This window comes from Microchirus variegatus, assembly GCF_963457635.1.
Source record: "Microchirus variegatus genome assembly, chromosome: 4".
NCBI lineage: Eukaryota > Metazoa > Chordata > Actinopteri > Pleuronectiformes > Soleidae > Microchirus > Microchirus variegatus.
In genome coordinates, this window is record NC_139805.1 from 9,979,037 (window position 1) to 9,997,658 (window position 18,622).

Here is an 18,622-nt window from a genome sequence, read left to right on the forward strand (position 1 = left end):
GTCCTCATTTCTCATTGTTAGATTAGATTAGATAAAATCTTATTAATCCCTCGGGAGGTTCCCGCTGGGAAATTAAGGCTCCAGCAGCAATAAAACAGGGAAAATAAAATGAAAATAACACAATATATTATGTTATATTATCACAGAAACAGTAGTATTATACATATATACTATATTAAATGATATCATATTATATTTATATATGGTATTATAATTGTATAATCATACAAATGATTTTACAGTAAATTACCAGCCACTGGGACCGAGCAGAAGGAGCAGCTGAAAGAAAAACATTTTAATTAATGAAAACTACACATTTTTTTCCTTTAAATTAAAGTCAACTCAATAGCCTTATTTTGTTTCTGACAAAAAACATTATTTATTCATAATTTACCTATAAATTAAAAGTGATAATCTTTGTTGATCAAAAACATCATGGTCAAAGAGGAATGCACATAGAATGGTATTTTAATCTGTAACGTATTGTTTGTTTCTCTTCTTCTGGATCGTTATTATTGTGGTCTTTACAGTTGTTTTCAAAACCACAATGCACATCGTCTCCACCACATACGCACACATGATTTATTTACTGCTCCATGAAAGTCATTTGATTTAATTTCACTGCTATATTAATATCTAAGAAGGTCGTTAATTGACTTTGTATGGATGTTGCCAGTGTATGACTGTTTACCTGACTTCTACAAGGACTAACCACATCTCTGCTTGTATTTGTGTGTGTGTCTCTGTGTGTGTGTGTGCACACAGTTTAAGAGGATGCTGAACCGTGAGCTGACGCAGCTATCAGAGACAAGCCGCTCAGGGAATCAAGTGTCAGAGTTCATCGCTAACACCTTCTTAGGTGAGTTCAAACACACAAATAATCAACACAAGCCATTTTTCAGACATGAACACCGCATCGTGGGTCTGGGGCTTTCATTGAGCATTCACTCACTCATTTACTCGCTGTGGATTTTCTCCTGCTGTGTTGAGCAAAAAGTGCGAAAAGGACAATTTTTGTCACTTCTCCAACCCAAATAAAAGGAATAAGGAGCCGCAAAACACATTTGACCCATAAAATAAAGATTTTATCACATATAAAGTTTTTTTTAATATGTAAAATAACAATAGTTTGAAAGCAAAAATATATTTTTAAATTACAAATTACAAACTGTTTTGAAAGACAGGAGGTAGAATAGGAGAGAAACGGAAACATAGAGGACAGTGGATTTTTACTGGGAGAGGTAACATTTGTTGTTTTTTTTAAATATGAAGAGAAGATGTTTCTTAAAAAAAAAAAAGAGGAGGATGGACAGAGAAGGTGGGGGATTTGTCTGTTTTTAAAAGAGAAGGAGGTGCAAAGACGAGCATTCCCTGACACACTGTGTGGCGTTGTCGTAGCAACAGGGTGCATTAGACAGCGTGTTGCATCGATAGGAGGCTCAGTCTTCACCAGCCCTGTTGGCAAGATGGAGGTCCAGACAGATGATGACGACGGAGCCGTCGGTCGGTTGCCGTTTTCTCATGAGAACCTCAGAGTCGAGCGCGGCTGCGTTTGGAAACAAACACCATGGCTTTGGGCGTGAGGAAGAGGAGGCACTGTGAGAGAGGTGAGCGAGGCCAGACAGCAGCCTGGTGTGACGCTGTCACTCAGGCTGCTCTGCCTCCTTATGAAGGCTGGTGTTTATATCTCGCCGCGCGATCTGGATATTCTGTAGGAATTGTTTCCACTGAGCTAAGAAAAATACAGTTGAATGGAAAACACTAAGGGTGACCTGTGGATGTGAGGTAAAGCAGGGTTGTTGTTTTGTTTTTTTTTGAGTCTGTACAAAAACAGATGAGTCATTTTCAGCACCACCGTCATGTCTGGGGTGAAAGCCCCTCTGTGTAAAAAGATCAGGTAGAGATTATGTCGATGAAGTCGGTGCTGCTGTCAGTGGAGACCGTGTTTTTTTTGTGATTCCAGTATTTTGTTGGGTGAGGAATTAAATGCTTCAAAGTGGATGGAAAATACATCAGTGACCCTGAAGATATGACACACACGTGTGCGTCATCATCACGCTCCGAACAATGCTCAAGGGGTTTTACCCATGATGCTTAGTTTGAAACTGCTGGTTATTCTGCACCCACTGTCACACTAGTTAATATACATGTATGTACAGTACACACATACTACTTATATTATGTGTTCCTGTTTTTTAATAGACCAGTTGACTAGTGTGCACAAAAACATTGATTTTACTTACTTAATGTAGACAACTTCAATGTGTTTATGATGTTTTTCTAATTTACTTTGCATTTAAAATGTTTTTGTTTTTTTTACCTGTGAGAGCGATGCAAAGTCGTCTTTATCAAGGTCCCTCATAGTTTTGTGCTGAAGAAGCACAACTATATTATTTCTACTCAAACACACATAGAGAGTGACTATCTATCTCCACGCTTCCGTGTAATATTTTGGTGAAATTGAGGATGTTGTACTTGTGAATCTAGTACCGTGTTATTTATTCATTAATTCATCTCCATCCTCCACATGAGGGTCACGGAGGGGTCGCTGGTGCCAGCGCCAGCTGACATAGAGCAAAAGGGGTGGAAATAAAAGATGGTTCTTCATGAAGTCAGGATAGTCAGTGTGACAGTGAGCACAAATCTAATCTAATCTAATAAACCTGAATACCACATTAGAGATGATGTTTTTAGACTGTACAATAAAAACACCTGTTGAAAACACCTGTTGGTTATGATGCAAGTTAGTGTATGATGCGTATGTACAACCAGGTAGTTTCCGTTCAGAACTACACACACACACACACACACACACACACACACACACACACACACACACACACACACACACACACACACACACTATCTAAACTTGTCAAACTGACTGTAAAGTTGTCAAATATATAAAATCTGGAACTTTCATCTGGAACAGTCCAAACTCATACAGTGTTCGTTGGACATCACTGAGCAATCTGAATGAAATCAGCCGTTCATAATGTTGTTGTAGTTCTCATTGACTGCAGTTGGCGTTAAAGATTGATGCACACATACTTGTAATAATTTTGTCGTGGTAGTATGAATTTTTGTACCACCATATTGACACATCACATAACTGTCATCAGTTTGAGTTGCATTGTCTGTAATAATATGAATACGGAGTTGTAATGTGGAGAATAAAATAGGCTGTGTATCACTGCTTTTTCAATGACTCATCACTTTTTATAGAAGCATTAGCATTAGCTTCTCTGTACAGTTCTTGGACCAGCAGTAATAATTGTACTTTGATTATACTTTGTTTAACCCTTAGAACACAGCATTTGGCTGTATTTAACCCTAACCCCCATTAGCCTGCTATGTTTAAATATACAGTATATACAGAGGCTGTAAGAACGTGCAATAAAGAGTGTCATATCCTTTTTTTCAGCACAACCTATAGGTATTATATAAACACAACGGCGCAAAAAGTCCTCAAAATGTTTGAATGGATTGAATTTGTAAAATTTGGAAATGCGTCACAGTTCAAAGTTCACTTCGCTTGTTTTTACGATCAAAAAGAAAAGAAAAACTCTTCTTTTTGTGACTTTTACTGCTACTTTATATCACTACTAAAAATGCGACATAAAGTGAATCATAACTTTGACTCAACGACACATAAGAAGCCCGAATAATGTGACCTATAAACACACAAACCAGGATGTCCATATAAGGAGTTTTATATGATTCCCACAACAAATTACCATGGGAGCACCTGTGGCACAGATCGAAACGAAATCTTCACACATCATGAATGACTTCTCTGCCTTTAACAGCGCACACCTCTGTCTGTGTGTTCACGTTACAGAGAAACAACATGATGTGGAGATCCTGTCTCCGCCTTCTAAGGAGAAGGAGAAGAAGAAAAGGCCAATGTCGCAGATCAGTGGTGTGAAAAAGGCCACGCAGAGTCCCAGCTTAGCACCGACCTGCATCCCTCGCTTCGGAGTCAGCACGCCGCAAGAGAGTCTGCTGGCCAAGGTGGGTTCTGTTCATCATCGCTCACAGATCCGCACGCTCACACACACAGAAAAACAGAAAAATTAACGCAAAAGCACTCATAGACGCTCTGTTTAACTTCTCCAGGAGATCGAGAACATTAATCACTGGGGCCTGGATATTTTCAAAATAGCAGAATTTTCGGGGAACCGTCCTCTGACAGTGATCATGTACTCCGTCTTCCAGGTAGGAGGATCTCGCAGCGAGACATCTGTCCACTTTAACTGATAGAGGAAAAATTATGATGAAATCATGTGATTATACATTTTTTATTTTTTTATTTTTAATGGTTCTACAGCCAAATAAAAGTCAATACTGGACTTGTATTAGCAATTATTGAAGATTAAACCCAAAGGAAAGACATTATGGTCTGTTTGAAATCTGTAGCATTTTCTGACAAAAACAGCTGTTGTTTTGCAAAAGTAGAATTAATTGACACCTTTCATGGCACACTACAAGAGAACTTTAGAAATGTAGTTCATAGAAATTTGAAATAGAAATAAAGTAGTTTGGTGCTGATGTGACTGTGGTGTTTATCTCCTCGCCCTGCCAGGAGAGAGATCTTTTAAAAACCTTTAAAATCCCAGTCGACACCTTCATCACCTTCATGATGACCTTGGAGGACCACTACCACGCTGACGTAGCTTATCACAACAACATCCATGCAGCTGACGTGGTGCAGTCCACCCATGTCCTCCTCTCCACCCCTGCTTTAGAGGCAAGTTCTGGTTACTTTCATTTGAATTTTAACGTGATTGACACTACCTTATTCAGTACCTCATTAAAAATAAATGCTATTTCCAATTAAAATGGTTGGAATGAATGTTTGACATGTCTCTTGTTGAACACAGGCAGTGTTTACAGACCTGGAGATTATGGCTGCTCTCTTTGCAAGTGCCATTCATGATGTCGACCACCCAGGAGTCACAAACCAGTTCCTAATAAACACCAGTAGGTTCCTTTTTTCTTACGACAGGCTTAATTGAAAGTCACAGAAAAACGTTTTCATTCATTTAAAGCAACATTTTTAATGCAGAAATTGCTGCTGCTACATGATACTGAAATTTTAAAGAATATGTTAACACTGCGACATCTTTTCAAACAAGATATAACACTTTTAGACCTTTTAAAGCCTCAGTGTGTAACTTTTTGTCACCAAAACACTGCTTGAGTCGAACCAACTGTTGACCTTCCAGGGGCTCTGTGTCACTACAGACATTATTTAGACAGCACAATGATAAATAATAGGGAGGTACGTCACGATACAATACACGGTCTACGATACTGATGATACCAGGATGTAACGATTCTGTGATAATCAATATTTTGCAAGACGATCACATAGTGATACGTCACGTTATCGGTCTAACTGAAGAAAACAAAAACATAAAAGCGCAGTATGTCTATTTAATCACAACATAGAGAACAAAGCATAAGTACTGAACGTGCCATTATCCTGCTGTAAACTCCCTCTAACTTCCACCCAAGTTTCCCTCATTCATTTGAGCAGCGCCACCGTGAGGAGACATTAAATAGTGACGCCCGGCGAGTGAAACTCTCAGGAGCGCCTTAATGACGTTATATCACAAACGTTTTGACCCACCCCTAATAAATAAACTAGTATAATATTTAAAATGTTCTGTTAACAATTTCACTTTCCATCTCCTCAGGTTCAGAGTTGGCGTTGATGTACAACGATACCTCGGTGCTGGAGAACCACCACCTCGCTGTGGGCTTTAAACTGCTGCAGGAAGACAATTGTGACATTTTCCAAAACCTCAACAAGAAACTGAAAGACTCCCTCCGCAAGATGGTGATCGACATGGTGAGACTTCTGCACCTTTTCACACAGCAGTGGGATTTCCTTTTCAGTCTCATTGCACTCATCATTATTATATTTTATATATATATATATATATATGTATATATTATATGATTTTTACAGATGATTTACTGTATATTTGGTGTACAGTAAAATATGCTGATGGAGCGTCTTTATGTTTGTGGTAACAGACGAGTTTGAAAAATGCTGCTGGCAAAACATCACAGTATGACTGATGGGCTGGTTTTTATGTTCATGTGCAGCTGGATGAGACAAAATAAAGTTGAAAGTCAAATAGGATTAAGAAAGAAAAAACACCAAAAATAACCACAAAAAAAAAGGCCAAAACCTTGCAGAGGAAGTAAGAGAACATAATAATTGGATACACTCACTGGCCACATGCAAATATCTTATCACATGTCAGCAACTCAATGCGTGTAGCTGAACAATGACCAAATTTAAAGATAGGGGTAGAATGGAAATTTGAATATATGTTGTTTTGGGGTGTGCATCTGCGTCATTTCCTCATCTACAGATCCCTAAAGTTTCACAATAAATCACAATAAGGTTTACTGCAATTATCAAATCACGCTATATTTCTTAACCCTTTTGTTATCATTGTCGCCGACAGGATTTAGCATGTGCACTTCTCATTACCGCTAACCCCTAGAAAATTCAGAAACCATGGACTGTATCGATCTGTCCAATCACAGACAAGCGCATCACACATTTGTGACATCAGATTCTCAGTAGTGTAATTCCTAAACAATTGAATGACTCACAGATTTCGAAAGTGAAAGATATCTTGGGAAAAGGAGCAGAGGAACAAAAAAAACAAAAAATCCAGGCAGCCTGATTATCTTGATGGTCATAAGTGGGTCAAATTACCATTTTAGATTAAATATTGTCCTGATCGTAATAATTTTGAATATGTTATTGAAATGAAAATGAGAATAATGATTTGAAAATGACCATTCCCTCTCATATTCTGAATCATATTTCATTAGCAATATACGATATGTATTCAAAATCATTCAAGACGACCTTCTGTGATTTAAGTGACTGAACACGGAAAGACAAGCTGCTCTGAGTTTTTCAATATCTGCTGATAAGTGAAAAAATGCCTTGTTGATGCCAGAGGTCAGAGGTGAATATACACAGTAGAGTCTGGTTTGAAATCATAGAAACAACGGCACAGTAACGTTCTTTGAACACGCGACACATCACAACCTTAAAGCAGAAGGTCTACAGTAGCAGAACACTACGCCAGACACTGTTAGGTAGACATAATACCTAAAGAAGTGGTCACTGTGTGTAAGAGGATTTATAATATTATGAGATGAGCAGGCAGAACAGACAACAGACAATCATATTTCTATGATTTCATCACTGCTGAATAACTACTGAGGTCCAGAACAGCTCTGGACTTCTGCAGTGAAGCAGATAGATGATACTACAGCGTGTCTTTCTTTTGTCGTAATTAGATTTTGTGACAAACAATGTCATTAATCCCACACAGCTTGAAAAAAAAACTGCAAGATGTTCAGTGTAAGATATAATATTTACATTCACACACAGAGAAGGCCAAAGAGCCACACCTGTCTGTAGAACTACAGAAAAACAATGAACACACTCACACATCATCTCGTTAAAATGAGCGGCTGTTGTATCTCCTGCTGTGTTCCTCAGGTGCTGGCCACAGATATGTCCAAACACATGAACTTCTTGGCAGACATGAAGACAATGGTGGAAACCAAGAAAGTGACGAGTCTGGGAGTCTTGCTGCTCGACAACTACTCTGACCGCATTCAGGTGAGAGCTCCCCCTGCTGACCATGAACAGAGGAACACAAAGTAATGCTGCATTGAGAAGTCTTATTTCACATCCAGGGATTTATCAATGCCGGTGGGAACAAGGGCCTTTCTGCATGGAGTGTGCATGTTCTCTGGTTTCTTCTCACAGTCTAAAAACATGCATTATGGGGATTAGGAGAATTGACCACTCTTAAATTGACCGTTGGTGTGAGTGTGAGACTCGATGGTTGTTTGTCTCCAAGTGGACATGTGATGGACGGATCTTGAGTGCTTTGAAAGCCTAAAATACAATTAATGTTAAGGCAGTAATTTAACAGCTGTTTTGTTGACAATGCAGCAGCCACTGGGGAGTTTGTGTGTTAATGCTTCTGTGGTGGTAACTGAGTGTTATGATGATGTGGTATTGTGTTATGCAAGGTTTGTCTTTCAACGTGTGGGTTGTGGGTTTGATTCCCTCCTTCCCTAGGTTACATGCAGATGTGTCCTTGGGCAGCACACTTAACCCCACATTGCTCCTGTGGCTGTGCCGGCAGCGTGTGAGAGATGGGTGATTGTGAGAGTGAATGGGTGTGAATCAAAGTTATTACAGTTAATGAAAACTAACTAATAGTTCCAAAAACTACTAGTACTAACTAATAAAAAACGAGAACCAACTGTAACTGAATTGTGTCTTTATAAAACTAACTAAAATTGTCGTGAAAATGTGCTTAGTTTTCATCTTTGTAAATTAATTTCATGCATAATCCTTTTTAGTTCATATGAAGTGTATTTATTTTTTCTCTGCCATCTACTTTGGAAGGTTGTATTTGAGACACAATACTTATTATCACCTTTTTTGAATCTTGCACCTGGCAAATACTCCACATTGAAAGAAATAACACCAATACTAATAAACTAAACGAAAAGTAAGTATTTACAAAAAATAAAAACAAATAAAAGTAGCAAACCCACTTTAAAAACTTATTAAAACTAACACATTTTAATGAAAAGGCCCAAGCTATTATAACCTTGGTGTGAATGATATAAACACAGATAATATATCAGCTGAAATGAATTGCTGCTAATGAATCAAATGAAGCAAAAATGTGCCCGGTTAAGTTTGTCATTCTCTGTTAATGATGAATTATGAAAAAAGCTGCTTGTGGGAGACTATTTCCATGCAGCCTAAATGTGTCTATCTGTAAATATTATATATATATATATGTATATATATGTATATATATATATATGTATACACACACAGTTGATACACTTTGAGTAAACAGGTAAACTGAGCAAAACGTGTCTCTAACAGACAACACAGTATAAATTATTAATAATAGTAGATGAATGAGTAATAGATGTTTACTGTCATCATTTATGTATTTATTATTATTTATTTAAAACGGATAACTAACCACAACAACAGCCATATTTTCCGGTTATTAACACCAAACTGCAAAATACTTTCCAGGTTGAATTGTCACCAATGTCACAAGTAAATGCTTCTGGCTAAGAAGCGCCTCATTTTACATTTCCACTGTGTTTGATATAAACAGATCATCACGCCCCTGCTGGACTTTATATTGTATACAGTCTTCATATCGTCATTATCAACAGAGCATCACAGTCCTACCCACATAGCCGTAATGGTCCGAACACAAGTCCATGTATCAACAGCAGAGCCTCACTGAGGTCGTCTCCTCTGCAGGTTCTGCAGAACATGGTCCACTGTGCTGACCTGAGCAACCCAACCAAGCCTCTGGAGCTGTACCGGCAGTGGACAGACCGCATCATGGTGGAGTTCTTTACCCAGGGAGATCGAGAGCGGGACAAGGGCATGGAGATCAGTCCCATGTGTGACAAACAGAACGCCTCCATAGAGAAGACTCAGGTAACACTCACCGACACACAGAGAAACAGTGGGAAATTACCAAAACACATCTGGTGCTGAGGTATATTCACCACCACCCTCCCTCTGCTCAGTTTCAAAAAGCATTTATCCCCTCAAACTGCTGAAAGTCAAGGTTTGTAGAAGAAGTTCTAAAACCAGGCACATTACTAGACATTTTCATGTAAATATACAAGATTATAACCAGTGGCTAATTTCCATCTTCAGTCCCTTACCAGGTTGATGGTAACACGAAACAGCGATGTAAAAATAACAAAGACAACAACAAATAAGACGTGAGACAAAACATATGAACATTGACAGCAGTAAAGACCAGGACATAAGACATTTTTACACCAGATCACACTGAATAAATATTAAAAAACATGTTACTTATGATAAGCCAGAATAGTAAAAAGTTTAGTTTTTTGGGTGATAAAGTGCCTAGTGTAAAAGTGTTGCGTATTTATTGCTAAAGTGTGAGTGCTATTGCACATGGTTTTAAAGTGCATGGGTATATTGCGCAAAGCCCTGTGGCACAACAGCCATATCAATGGTAGTGTATGAATGGTTAGTGTACATGGATGTCGATGTAAGCACCGTTACACGACAGAAGTAGGCTGCATTATGTTATGTAGATGTGACATTCTGGCTTGGTCATAGTCCTAGTTTCAAAAACAGGCAGAGCTTTCAAATCATAGTCATAGTTTCGAGGACAGAGCAGAGCTTCGGACAACAACTCATGATGTAAACAATTATCTCTTCTTAAAACTCACCTTTTTTTATTGGCTTTTGAAACAATTTAAGTTGTTGGTGTTATTTCCATTTAAGCCTGTTTATGGTTTTACTTATTTATTATTTGATCTGTTTTTACTATGGGTTTTATCCACGTTCATTTATTTTAGTTGTTTTTAGGTGCATGTGTTATTCTTGGCGTTTTAGCCATAGTTCACGTGGCTGCTTTGCCTTTGTCAGTCAAAATGTGAAATGAATCTCCTGGACTGAATTTGAATTTTACTCAGTTGAGTTAAATTAGCACAGTCTGTCTCCAGCAATGTTTTTTATTGTAAGTTTGGTCATTATTATTGATTTTCATGACCAGGTGGGGTTCATCGACTACATTGTCCATCCTCTGTGGGAGACCTGGGCAGACCTAGTGCATCCGGACGCCCAGGACATCCTGGACACCCTGGAGGACAACAGGGAGTGGTACCAGAGCATGATCCCCCACAGCCCGTCGCCTTCCAGCCCAGAGGATCACCTTGTTGAGGGAGAGCCTGGAGGAGGAGGAGGAGGAGGAGGAGCCTTGGGAGCAGGAGGATCTGTCCATTCAGGAGGAGGAGGAGGAGGAGGTGGAGGGGACAAGTTCCAGTTTGAACTCACTCTTGAGGAGGAGGAGGAGGAGGAAGAGGTGATGGAGTCTGATTCAGAGAGCCCCACAGAGGATGAGTCCCAATGGGGTAAGGAGCAGCAGGAGGACTCCTCCTCCCCTTCTCTGTCCCCAGACCCTCGCAGCAGCAACACCAGGTACCGCCCTCCTTCGCCTCACCCTCCACGAACCCTGAGTTTGGCCGCTATGTCGTCGCAGAGCTCCCATTCTCAAAGACAGCTGGCCTCCCCGCGACAGGGAGGCGAGGACAGGGACAATGAACTGAGCCAGGAGGGCGACGGTGTGACCTGCCTGCGTATGGACACGTAACAACCAGCACAACCTGCCCTGCCTAATATACACAAAGCACTGGGTGTAGGAAGAAGGAGGCAGGGCAGGCATTTTAAAATAAGGTCTGTAAAATCACCACAGTCCCTTTACACTGGAGACACCCTCTCTGGACAACAGAGGGATGTCCCCCCCCCTCTGCTTTATTTTATTTTTCAGCAGAAGATGAACTGTTTTAGCCTCTCTTTGGGTGCCTGATAGGCCTTTGTGTCCCATCCTGCTTCGTTGTAGCCTCAGTTCTGCTGCAGTTTAACTGGGAAGAAGAAGAATAAGAATAAGAAGAAGAGTGGAGCTGAGGCACAATATTCTAACAGCTACACAAGATAAAAGGAAACGTCTTTCTACAAAACACAGCAACTCTTTGTCACTTTTGGACAAGAGCGGCGGAGGAGGATCAGGGTGGTCGAACAGGGTCTTGGAAATGATTTTTTTTTAGTTTAAAATATGAAATGATTGAGTCAGTTCAAGTGAGAATGAGTTGTTTTTTTGTGAGAAACAGACACTTTTACCAAATACAGGATGTTGGTGGGCAGCGAGAGAATTAAAAGCTCAGGGTATGAAGAGAAACTAAAAAAAAAAAAACTAATGTAGCATGAATGTAGTCGAGTCCCTGGACCTAACTCTCTGAGTTACCTCCAAACATGTTTAACCTGTGTGTCTGCGTTTAATGGAAAAACCCTTTAATGAGAGATTTGGCAAAGTAAGCAATCGAAGATAAATGATTTCAAACCAACGTGTAGCACAAGGAACATTGAAAAAAGACTGAAGGCATTTTAACCCGCAGTCCTATGTGTTTGAAAACCAAAAGTACTCACCCCCCTGTATGGTATGTTCAAGCTTCTTCTTTCTTTTTTAACCAAGATGATTTTTAAATGATTTGTGGACAGTTTTTTTGTTGTATGTTTGCCGGTCTCATCTGTGTTTATGAGCTTAAAAAGCTTATTTTCTTCTTTCTTTCTTTTTTATCAGGGTGCCTCCAGTCCTCAGTAGCACTTTACCATCTCTGCTGTACAGCTCATTCTTTCAGTCGTACTAAGGGCTTCACCCAATGTAGACCTACTGATCACAGCAGCAGTAGAGGGGTTTTCTGATGCTGGCTACCAAAAGGCAGGGCAAGGACAGTAACTGTGGGGATCTGGTGGTCAGCTAACACACGGTCTGTGTTTTAAGAAACTTCAGATACAGACATCTCTGAATATGATATTCAACCATCACGAAAAAACCAGGGTTCAGTTATTTTGGAAATACATTTTCAATCTGACTGAGCATCTTAAGTAAAGCTGAGGTCATTTTAAATATTAAACCTCAGTCTAACGTTGAAGCTTTTCATTATCCAGCAATGTAATATTGCACTTTTTGACCCTGTATTTAACACAATTAAACTAATTCCCCCCGCCTGGTAAATGTCTACATAAAAAAAAAAGGTTATTTTTATTCAAATTCAAACTAAAATAAGCAACATTGACCTCCTTTTCTACCTTGTGTTACTCGCTGACCACAGAAACTGCATCACAAGGAGCACACGTTCAAATGTTTTTGGGAGAAATCACTGGCCTGTAGTTGCTAAACTGACTGCGTTCATTTCATCATGAAATCTCGACTGGGATAACTGTGTGCCACGAGTGTTGAAAACTCACAAAACGCCTGCCAGCCTACGATTCATGTAAATCCTTACACTAGCGATGTTAACCCGATGATTGTATATCGAAGTCTCCGACTTTGTAGTGTTAGTTTTTACAAAATGATAGATGTCAATGATGTTATTTAAAGCAGACCATTTTTAATAGATTTTGCGCAGCGTATGAGGAGTCGTCGTCGCCGTCGTCGGGTTCAGCCCTTTCATAATCGTATAGCTGCGACCCGAGAATGTGTCTAGTTCCAGGAGTTCCGTGACTCTTTCTGTACCAAGTACATGTTCCGTCCAGATCAGGATTAGTCACTGTCACTGAGTTAGAAAAAGACCAGGAGGTAAACAAGCACTAGTTAGGATAGGACATGATGTACATCCTGGTCAGGCAGTGGTAGAAGACACTAGTCTAACAGTATTACATGGACTCAGCTAGTAAGCTTTAATGATAGACCTTACATGTGATTGGAAAAAAAAAAATCTGATTTTTAACATGCCTGAGTCTCAGAACGCCATTTGAATCACTGTTCTCTGTCTTCATGTTTCGTAGAGTCCTTCAGTTCTGGAAACTGGAGAATTGCTTAGCGTAATCATTTTTAAAAAAAAGTTTAGAAAGGATGTCATTCATCCATTAAAAGCCTTCGGTGGTTTGACAAAAAGTGGGAAATTTATCAAACCGTTGCTGTAAAAAGGGTTTTTTTTCTTCTGGTGACAGCATTCACATCCTGCTTGTCCTTTTAATAGAATAAATATTTGCTATGAAAGCAGTTGAATGATAATTTGGGAGAGATTCAGTCGTTTAGTTTTCACGTTCGCAGTCGCACACTTTATTTGACGAATCAACCGTAGATGCCTTCATGTAACGAAAACACACCACGTCGACCTCAGCAGCTGGGTTATGATCAGACGTTCCTGTAGCGCCATCAAGAGGACAAAGTTCATACTTGCACACGCAAGAAATGTCACAAATGGTTGAGCAATGACGACGAATGCTCTGTGGCCTTTCTTCTGCCTGATTAAACCGTTTTTTCTTTTCTTACATTCGTCATGTTGTTATGTTGCAGCGGAGTGGAGCGTTCCACTCTCACCACCACTCATTTCTAAAGAGTTCACTGTGTGTAAACTTCTATAGTCTATATGTATAGTCTATACTTCTATATGTTGTCTTTATAGAAAAATCCCCAGGTGATTTCACATATTTGACATTGTGGTGATATTTATTAAGATGACGGAAAGTAGCTCAAGCACCAGCAAGTTAGTAATGTTATGAAATTGACATGTATGACATAGACTCAGTCCAGAATATCAAGGCAGTCATTAAGCAATATAAAAAGAAACTAAGGAAATTCTTCCTTTTACAACCTCATCTGCTTGTTCCTCGTCGTGTACTTTCTTCTCATTGTGATTATTCTGTTCTGAATACAACCTGCTTAACTCTCCTGCAGCACATGGAGTTTTTGCTTCCCCAGTTTGTATGAAGCAAACTGAAGCACTGGATATTTTGTAAACACAATGACCAGAAAAGCATAAATAGATCATTACCGTTTTTTTTTTTTTTGATGCAACTGGTCTTCATCAGCATGTCAAACTCGGCACTGTGGCTCTTCACAGGAGGTCATCAGTGCCGTACTGTGTTAAATGTGCCGCCGCTCAGTCACCGTGTCGCCCCAAAACAGCCGTCATTAACGCTCACGCCGTCCCATTTTCTCAGCATATGTAATTTCATGTTTAAAAAAAAAAACTTAAAAAAAACACAACTTTACTCTATTTATTCTTCAAACTGCTTCTGTGGAGACAAAGTACTGTAACATTGGACAATTGACTTTGTCATGGAGCCTAAAAATCAAGTATACTTTACAAGTATGTATAGATGTATGCCACTCCAATGTTTTTGTGAAAAGGAAATAAATATATTTTTGTTTCTCATTTTTAGCCAAAGGAGTTTGAGAGTTCAGGCTGTTTTAAGTGGAAAATGCCAATAAATTATATGGAAATTTATATCAGACTGGTTTATTTATTTCTATATACAGTGCTTAATGTATTAGACCACCACCACCCCAAATGAACAGCATGGTAATTATCAAAATCATTAATGTTTCTGTAATGGTTGATACACCAGTATGGAGCCAAAATTTAATTTGTAATCATAAAGTATTGTTCAAATGCACCGTTTTACAAAAAACTAAGTCGTAAAGTGCATCTTTTCTTGATTACGCTGTCAAATTATAGTTTTTTACTTGCATTCCTGAACAGAAAGTTAGTTTTAGTGGTTGAATATCATGCTTGATTCATTTCTGACTTCTCAATAATATTTTTAGTTTTAAAAGAAGAATTTCCAGTTTTCTCTTTTTTTTTTTAAAATGACAGGTGGTCTAAAACTGTATAAAGTTATTCCCAATGAATGGTTTTCAAATAATTATAATTGAGCTACATTTACGATAAACAGAGAATACTCCCATTTTCAAATCTGGTCCCAAAAGCCACATCTACTACAAACATCCTCTAAAACTGTTAATGTTTTTAATGGTGTTATTTGGCACATTATACTGTATATGTAATATCATCTGCCGTTTTCTTGCAGGCAGCGTATAGAAGTCTTATGGTCGCGTTCAGCAGAAACTTCGATCTAGTCTGACCCGGGCTCCGTTGCAGGCCGGAGGCTTCACCCCCTGTGGATGAAAACAGTCACAACCCCGAGCGTGGCTCATTAAAGCTTGTGATAAAGAGACAGAACAGGTTCAAAAATGTGGAGGCTTAAGTTACACAGAAGCAATGAGAGACAAGGTAAGAGACACTTACAAGTAGTGGTCTAAGGTACGAGATTATCGCTCATTGTGATAAAAAAAAAAAAAAAAAAGCAGCACTTACAATAAAAATTTTAAGTATCAGCAAACTAATTTTAATTCTTCAAAAAAAAGTTGACAATTTAATAATTAGTTTCAGCACTTAAAATATGCATATATATATATATATATATATATATATATATATATATATATATATATATATATATATAAATATGCATCCCATCTGTGATGCGTCTGACCACTGTAAGAAGTTTAAGAATCAATTTTTTTTTTTTTTTTTAAATTCAGTCATCACATTCATTTGTCAGCATAATAATGGTGGGAATTTTATACATTGTCCCCTGCCTACTTCTAACATATACAAACTTCTTCTGAACAAAGCTTGCGAACAAGTCCTCACCTTGTAAAGTTGACAGATCAAGTGGAAAAGAGACGACATCGCCATGTCCTCATTCTCCTCCGTGTATTCCTGCAATAATAATTTTTTTTTTTTTTTTTTTTTTTAATTAATATACATTAGCAGAATTCCTGGGCTATGTATTGCCATCCATGCATGCATAAATACTAATCAGTGAGTTTAAAAACAAACATTCCATGCAGCAGAACCATAATTAAATGATCCTCCAGCATCATGACTCTTTAGGCGATGCTCTATTCAGTTTTTCTGTTTATTTCCCAATTGTCGCTCTAGCTTCAGTACAAGCCATTAAAACAAAAGGTTTTTAGAATTTAATTGTGTAGAAAAAAAATCATGGTTTCTTGGATTCAAAAATGTACACATTGCACTACTTATGCAGCCAACTAATGTAAATCAGAATTATGTTGCCATTAACGTTGTACATCAAGTATACTGTCAAGTATTTAAATACATTTAAAAAGTGTTTTACCCCGTTGAAAGTGACCCAAGGGACATGAGTGTGAGGTGGTTTCAGTGCTCGAGTCATGGCAGCGTTGGCGTGCATCAGACGGTCTCCCAGTCCCTTTGTCACGCAGGAGTCCACGCTCGACCAGGAGACGGAGGGAGCGTAAAGCTGGAGGCACTGAGACGACAGCACAGAAAAGACAGACTCAGAAAGTTCTGAAGACAATTCTTCTTCCCACTGTCTTTTTAAATGCGTCTGAGGTTCTACATCGTAATAGTAGAGTAATGTATAGATTTTCCCCAATATTGTCTAGACTTGTTTATTGAATGAACGGAGAACCCAATGATCTTTTTGGTTTAAGTTCTGGACTTTCCCCTCACTTCCCCAGCCCCCGTCTCACCAAACTATACTCTGTGACCCCCAGATGATGGAAGTTTGAGACCCCGTGCTGTAGATACTCACGGACTGTGCAGCACCGAGGACATTTGCAGCCGACTCCATGCAGTAGATGATGTGAAGCGCCGAGTCTCCTGTTAAATGGATGATACAGGCCTGAGGAGCACAACAGTTCATCTAAACTCACTGTGTGTTTAGTATAAACGAAAACATCACAGAACAACTGGTGATAGAAAAACTACCTCAATTATGTTTCCTCTGCATTCAGGTTCTCCATGTTGACAAGTGAAAGGAGAATTTCCTGACGGAATCTCCTACAAGAGAAAAACAAGTCAAAGTGTACTCGTCTTAACACAAGTCGAGATTTTCTTGACCAGCAAGACGACACCAAATCTCAGGTGAGCACACCTTCGCGTTTCCGTAGGGCACCAGAGTGACCGACATGATGTCCTGCAGCATGGTCCAGGTGGGGAACAGCTGCTGTGTGATGAAGATTCTGCAGGCTGGACACAAACTCTCATAGTACAGAGTCACAGATACAGGAGGGACGCCTTGCTTTGGTCGAGTCAAATTCAACTCCATACACTGCTTCTGAACCTAAAAAACAAACACAAAAAAGGTCTCATGTTTAATAAAGTGATCACCAAACTGTCAGAAAATGAAAACCTGTCTTATACCTGCAGAAAGTTTTAAAGTGTTACAGCCCTGAGCTCAGCCTCTGCATTTGTAAGATAAGACAATAACCACATTAAATAAAACTGTAATAGAAATATGCAACAAAAAAAAAAATTCATCAATAAAGTAAACTTGAAAAATTGTGGGAAAAATTGTAGTAATACTGCCCGATCAGGAAGGGCACTCAATTCAAATTAATCCTTGTAGATTATAAATCTCCAATTTCTATTAAAAAACAGCCCTCGCATTTCTGTACAGGTCCATTTTTTTTATAGTTGTATACAGAAATAACTTTGAACCATTTTACACCGTCTAACTTTTTTAGTTAACATTTCAAATAATCCAGCTACTGCAGAAAAAGAGCAACTTTTCTACAGGTCTTGCCGAATTTGATGGATGAAAATATAATGTATATAAAGAATATAAGGCATTATAACATAGTATGACAGAATGCCCCAAGTTTGTTTTTCCAAGTCTTCAGACATTTTTAAACTGATTAACTGTCTGTGTTTGACCCAGAGCGACTCTGCCAGTCACATGAAAAACCTCTGGTGTTTAATTTCTGAAGCCTGACTCTCATTTAGATGTAAACCATGGAAGCTTTGATTTCCCCCATGTTTCTCTATGTCATTCTTGATAATACTCTATATGCACATTTGCCCATTTTTACAGAACAGTTTAGATTGAAGAATTTCCTTTTCCCCAGCTGATTAAAAAAAAAAAATAATAATAATTTGGTAATTCAGATAATACGGACACACTGCAAGTATTTGTCTGAATTCTGGACATTCACAGTCATTTGAAAAACACTACAGTTCTACATTACTTCTATAGAAAGTGTACATTTAAAGATAAGCATTTTCACCTGAAGCACTCACTGTACAGCATAAAATAAACATGTTTTTTTTGTTTGTTTCTCACCTTACACTCAATTGCTATCTCCAGTGAGCGACACCACTGAGATGGAGGATAACGGCAGGCAGGTTTGGGGTGAGACAT

General features: G+C 38.7%; 2 protein-coding genes across 2 annotated transcripts in view; one reads left to right on the forward strand and one right to left on the reverse strand.

The window, feature by feature from the left end:
* LOC310925684 (3',5'-cyclic-AMP phosphodiesterase 4C-like) overlaps positions 1-14,868 on the forward strand; it is a 55,600-nt gene extending 40,732 nt beyond the window's left edge. Inside the window, exons 7-15 of the mRNA XM_083887687.1 lie at positions 766-859; positions 3,842-4,014; positions 4,120-4,218; positions 4,586-4,754; positions 4,888-4,983; positions 5,703-5,857; positions 7,544-7,666; positions 9,359-9,541; positions 10,641-14,868. Coding sequence (XP_083743813.1) covers positions 766-859; positions 3,842-4,014; positions 4,120-4,218; positions 4,586-4,754; positions 4,888-4,983; positions 5,703-5,857; positions 7,544-7,666; positions 9,359-9,541; positions 10,641-11,237 — 1,689 coding nt within the window. The 3' untranslated portion in view covers positions 11,238-14,868. The remainder of the gene's footprint in view (positions 1-765; positions 860-3,841; positions 4,015-4,119; positions 4,219-4,585; positions 4,755-4,887; positions 4,984-5,702; positions 5,858-7,543; positions 7,667-9,358; positions 9,542-10,640) is intronic.
* Positions 14,869-15,491: 623 nt separating this feature from the next.
* Positions 15,492-18,622, reverse strand: LOC310925761 (gamma-interferon-inducible lysosomal thiol reductase-like; the record flags this gene model as incomplete). Its single annotated transcript, XM_083887777.1, has 7 exons — positions 15,492-15,551; positions 16,090-16,158; positions 16,577-16,729; positions 17,015-17,104; positions 17,191-17,262; positions 17,357-17,545; positions 18,545-18,622. The coding sequence occupies 7 exons, from the start codon at positions 18,620-18,622 to the stop codon at positions 15,492-15,494; spliced, it is 711 nt and encodes a 236-aa protein (XP_083743903.1).